At 44.8% G+C, this 5,899-nt stretch overlaps 1 protein-coding gene across 1 annotated transcript; it reads left to right on the top strand.

Moving 5' to 3' along the window:
- Window positions 1-1,437: 1,437 nt before the first annotated feature.
- On the top strand, window positions 1,438-4,738 carry KCTD20 (potassium channel tetramerization domain containing 20; the record flags this gene model as incomplete). The annotated part of the gene is made up of 5 exons (XM_079546323.1): window positions 1,438-1,539; window positions 2,003-2,123; window positions 3,078-3,275; window positions 3,765-3,875; window positions 4,446-4,738. 5 exons carry the CDS (start codon window positions 1,438-1,440, stop codon window positions 4,736-4,738), a joined length of 825 nt encoding a protein of 274 aa, XP_079402449.1.
- Between the last annotated feature and the right edge of the window lie 1,161 nt (window positions 4,739-5,899).

Below are 5,899 nucleotides of genomic sequence, written 5' to 3'. Positions count from 1 at the left end.
TCTTTAAGGGAGATTTTGGGGGGTGGTGGTGCAGGAAGTGTTTAATTTCTGTGCTCCTGCTCTTTAACCGTGGGATGTGTCTCGCTTTAACAAGCTGTGTTAAGCATGGGGGAGATTTTTTCTCTGAAAGCCACATTCTGTCTAAATTTGAAAATGCAGACTGGCCTCAGGTCAGATAGCAGTATTCTGACAGTGATGTATATCGACGTGCTTTGTTATTGCCTGACTCATTTTTCTCACTGCAGTAAGAAGTATTACTGCTGAATGATGTTCCAATAAGCTGCATCTTCCCTTTGTGTGTCTCCCAGGTTTAGATTCTGACTACAGACACACTGCCTGCCCAGCCAGCCCCCAGTTCAGCAGCATGTTGTCTGCTTCTGAAGACACACACAGTTGTCACTTCCAAGATGGAAATAAAAGACAGGCAGAATATTTTAACGCCCAGGAGCGCCATGCTTTGTCTTCAAGCATCAATTCACAGACAGTGGCTCCAGAGAAAGTGACACTTGTGGTCGATGGCACTCGATTTGCTGTGAATCCACAGATTTTCACTGCTCACCCTGATACTATGCTGGGAAGGTGAGTGGTTTCCCCTATTTTCAATATATCTCAAGAGAGTAAGATGCTTTCTGAAACAGAATGAACATGTTTGTGTTGTGATCTCATCATTGCACACATGCAGAGCGACGTTGACCTCATTCAGATCTGTGCTGTTAGTCAGGCCTTGAAGACATGAGTAGATGTAGAGAGACTTAGTAATTCTCCAGGTAACGTTCTCTCTATGGCCTGCTTCCTTCAAGCAGTGAGCACTTCTAGCCAGATGCAGCTTGCTTTTGCCTTCTGAGTGTCTGCCTTGTTTGTGAGTCTGCGCCTGTAGGCAGCTGATAACTTCATCCCTTACAAAATGGGGAAAAAATGATAATGCTTCCTCCCTGCCCTGCTGTTATCTTTTGATGCTCTCCCAAGAGAGAAGTCGCTCAGCTCCCTGTAGCATGAAGTACAGGTCAGTCTCTGATGCCACAAGAAACATTCATTTTCCGTGTTGCCAGCCTGTCTGTGACCAAGGAGAGACTGCTTCTGCTGGGCTGCTGACATTGCACAGGTCGCTGTGTAAAGCAAGTGATCTCGAGGCACGTGATCCTTACCTTGCATAGCTTCAGTGAAAGGGCTTTGTCCACTAGGAGTGTTCTGACTCAGGCTTGACTGGTCTGTTTCTTTGAGCTGTGCCTTGTTGCATATGATACAGTAGCTATAGCAATGGAATTCAGCTCTAGCAGGACTTAGGTGAGACAGCTCTTGTGCTTGTTTGCTATGGGGGAATATGAGTACTGGTTTCAGGTTGCTGAGTGCAGGTGTCACTGTGGGTTTTCTGTAACCTCAGTGCACCTCTTGCTCTCTAGAAATAATGAATTTAAATGTATTTTTTATCTGTTCAGAATGTTTGGACCAGGAAGAGAATATAATTTCACCAGGCCAAATGAAAAGGGAGAATATGAAATTGCAGAAGGAATTAGCTCAGCTGTGTTCCGGACTGTGCTGGTAAGATGATGTTTGTAGTTGTTTTGTCATGTGCAAAACTGAGTCCTCTCTGTGCCCCTGGGATATGCTCTTTTATTGCAGTTTTGCATTGTGATTTTATAGAAAATAAATAAATATGTATGCATGTATCTGAAATACTGACTTGCATCAAGATCAGCTGTTTGCTCATGTTGCCTTTTACCTTTCCTGTGAGCTTCGTTCTGACTTTGGCTGCACGTAAATGATGATTGCATGTGTTAGGAAACCCAGTGCCATGGAAAAGGTTTGACTGGGGCTCACAGTTGATCAGAGCCATGAGGGTATGCAAAGAACTGTAGATTCTCAGACAGGTGGGTGTTTCTGCTATTCACAGGCCTGTTTATATTTCCTGAAACTCAAGTGCTTGTCAACAAAACAAAAAGCTAAATAGAAAAATGATTGGAGTCCAAATTCTTTATTTTCCCCTCCAAATTTTTCTTTGCAGGATTATTACAAGACTGGAATAATAAACTGTCCTGATGGGATTTCCATCCCAGACCTTCGAGACACCTGTGATTACCTCTGCATAAACTTTGACTTCAACACAATCAAATGTCAAGATTTAAGTAAGTATAAAGACAAATCAGCTCTCAGGAAAATCATGGCTGTGGTGTTGAGCACTCATCCTGATCTGGTGCATTTCTTATGTGCTTTAGTTTAAGTGTAAGGGTATGGACTCCACGAGGGCTGATGGCTGTGTTGCATGTAGGCAGCTTCCTTTTCTTTGCTGCTTCAGCTGAAAATGCACCGATTGAACCCTGCAGAAGAAAGACATTTTGCTCAGAAAAGCAAAGTGAAACTGTAGAACTTCTCAGCCTCAGTTTTATGGGGGAACTGGAAGAGCTTAATGCTACAGCCAGGCAAAATGAAGGCTAAAAGTAGGTTTGCAACCCCTGTCTGAAATGTACCAGAGAAGTGAGAGTAACTTAAGCAGAGAGATGAACAGGCAGACTGGGTGTTGAAGACACAGAAGTTGTGAAGTAGCAGAGTTCCTAGCAGTGAAGGAAACTGACTGGGAGCAGCATTCTGGTGGGGATGCTGGCAAAGAGGAACTTTTCACATAAGGAAATCTGTGAAGAGCACTGTGCTGAAATGGGGCTTGTGATACCAAAGCACAGGCGTTGGGTGGAATTCCTGCTGTCCTCTGATGAGCAGGCAGGTGGCAGAAAATGTACTTTGAGGTCCAGAGATAATTGCTGGAAGTTCAAAGATCAGAATGAATGGATTATTCTCTCATTTTGCTGTCTTGATTCAGGTTTGTTTTTTTTTTTTTTAATGGTAATTCAGTGGTTCTGGGGTGTAATTTGCATCCCATTTGAAATGCACTCGTTTTCTTTTTTCCCCAGTTCTGGTACTGGGGACTATTGGTGCAACTGAACATACGTGGAGCAGTTTGTCTAAGGATGAGTGAATATCTTAAAAGTGCAGAGCTGGGCTGTGTGTTCATGTGGTATCTTAATATATGCACACCTGTATTTTCATGATGAAAAGCAGCTCATGGTGTTGTTGTGTCTCTTCAGGTGCTCTTTTACATGAGCTCTCCAATGATGGTGCTCACAAGCAGTTTGACAGCTACCTGGAGGAGCTCATTCTGCCTATCATGGTGGACAGTGCCCGGAAAGGGGAGCGTGAATGCCACATTGTTGTGCTGACAGATGAGGACACTGTGGACTGGGATGAAGATCACCCTCCTCCCATGGGCGAGGAGTATTCTCAAAGTAAGGCAACTCCTGCCTCAGGTTCTGCACGCTCCCAGCCATCTGGCTGCTAGGGAAGGACCCACTGTCCAAACAGCAGCCTTCCTTCAGGAAGGGAGGCTGGCACATGGTGTTCTGTTTTGTGCATTCCTTCTGAATTGGCTGCTGCTGCAGGCAGGATACTTGTCTTGCTACAGCTTTGTTTTGACTTCCTGCAGTGGTAATGGAGAGCATTCACTGCATCTTTTCCATATCTTTACTGCCTCAGCCTTTTTCTGGTGTCTCAATACTTTTTTGCTTTACGCACCCATCGCCTCCCTTCTATCCATACTGTAATGTGTGTGGCTACACTGCCACCAAGGAGCCAGAGCTCATCCTACTGATGAGAACAGATATGTGAGCAGTTTCTGGAAACCAAACCTGCTTTTTTTTGATGCTCCCACTGCTGAGTATGTCAAAAACAGGGGGAAGGTCTCCCCTGTGGATTCTCATTGCTGTTTATTTCTCCAGTCCTTTACAGCTCCAAGCTGTACAGATTCTTCAAGTACATTGAGAACAGAGATGTTGCAAAAGCTGTGTTGAAGGAGCGGGGCCTGAAGAATATTCGCATTGGCATTGAAGGTAAAATTATCTCCTCAACAAGGGAAACGCTAAAAGGAGCGACTTATATCTTAAGTGCGTCTTAATAGCGTGTAAAGCCTGTTTTGTACTGGATTTGCATCAGAGGAGAGCTCACATTGGCTATCTCACGTGCTGTTGTGCTTTCCTGTGTCACCACCTGGGCTCTGATAATGCTAATGGATTAATTATTCTGTCCCCACATCCCGGCACCAGGAAGGGAAGAGAGAGGTGGTGGGAAATGACTACTTAAAAGTCATGGATGTTTGCCATACCATTGGTTATGCTAGGCATATTATCAGGGTTTGGAAGCAGGGAATACCAGTCACGTGTGCCTGCGACATGGTTAGTGCTGTGCAGCCATGGATGCTGTGGCTACACATAGAGCTGCATCCTCTTTTCCAGGGAAAAGAAAGCAGTCATGAAAGGCAATAATGGTATGAAAGGCAGTAATGGTAAATGTGGGAGCTCACTTGTCTACTCAGTCCCCTGTGTGCCTGCAGTCACTCCTGTCTGTCCTTTAGGATCTGTTGAAGGTGTGTGGTGCAACTGACTGTCTGTCTGTGTTTTCAGGCTATCCTACCTGTAAAGAGAAGGTGAAGAGGAGGCCGGGTGGCCGCTCAGAAGTGATATACAACTACGTGCAGCGGCCGTTCATCCAGATGTCGTGGGAAAAGGAGGAGGGCAAAAGCCGTCACGTTGACTTCCAGTGCGTCCGGAGCAAATCTCTAACAAACCTGGTCACTGTGGGTGATGACGTTTCGGAGGACCATGAGGTTATAATGCACCACCCCCCACAGGTAGATGAACTGGATAGGCTAAATGCACCATTCTCCCAAATGGCTGTTAATGATCTACCTGATTAGTCATGGCTCCGGCTTGATGTGGGAACATCTCAGCGTAGTTTCATCCTAGTAATGGAACACAGACTCCTTGCAAGGTGCTTTATCCTCATTCATCTTCTTACTATGTTGTCATATTTCAAGCATGTTAATAAAGAGCCACGCTCTCTGGCCTAATTGTGCAATCAAAAGCAACATCTCCAACAAAAAGAACATGTCGCTTGTTTCCACTACAAAGGCTTCCAGACTGACGGGTGCTGAATATTTTAAGTAAACTTCTGAAAGAGGAGCAGAAGTGTTTAGAAATGACATGAGAGAGGAAACTGTGGGCCTGTCAAGACAAAGCTTCTATTTGCCATTAGATACTTAGGTTTGCTTTTGTGATAATCTGCACCAGACATCAAAGCAAGGCAGGTGATGCTCTTTCATCAGCCAGCAGAAATGTAGCACGGTTGTGGCAGCAGAATGCTGAGAGTGGGGAAATGACAGCAGAATGCTGCATGAGGGAATCTGTTTACACTGCCACCTGGCTTTGCATGCAGTGTGCACAGCTGTTCTAGGGAGCACCTCTCAGGGGTGTTCAAGGCCAGGTTGGATGGGGCAGCCTGATGTGGGCTGGAACTGGATGGTCTGTGAGGTCTTTTCCAACCAAAGCCCTTCTGTGATAATAGGAAGTATGAGACTCTTCACAGGAACTTCCTGTATATACTTCTGCATCAGATGAAGTGACTGTTCAGAGATACTGTCTGTGAAGCTCATTAAAATGAGCAGATTGTGCTGGAGGAAAAAGCCAGAAAGAAGACTAGTTGATTTGTTAGCAACAAAGTCAGTCAGTTCAGTAGCATAGAAGATGTAAGAAGCTTTCTAAAGGTGGCTGTGCGTGTTAAAGAATTTCTTTCCTCATCCTTTCTAAGAAAAAAAAATAATGCTGGAGCTGAGCAAAATCTGTTTGCATCAACCTCATCAGTGAAGATTTCCATAGGCTGTCCAAGGAGCATTCCAATCACAGGACCTTTCAGCTTCTGAAGGCCACTCACTTTCCTCCCAGTTTGGAACTGTCTGGACTCTGTCACAGTCAGGCACATAAGAGACATCAACAATAAATGAGACTTCAGCAGGAAAAAAAATGCACATAGCTGGGAACAATTGCCCTCTGCTGCTCTAAGTACAGTGTTCTGTATTTAA

This window comes from Tetrao urogallus (assembly GCF_951394365.1).
Source record: "Tetrao urogallus genome assembly, chromosome: 24".
NCBI classification, from domain to species: Eukaryota; Metazoa; Chordata; class Aves; order Galliformes; family Phasianidae; genus Tetrao; species Tetrao urogallus.
This window is presented reverse-complemented; position numbering and strand designations above follow the sequence as displayed.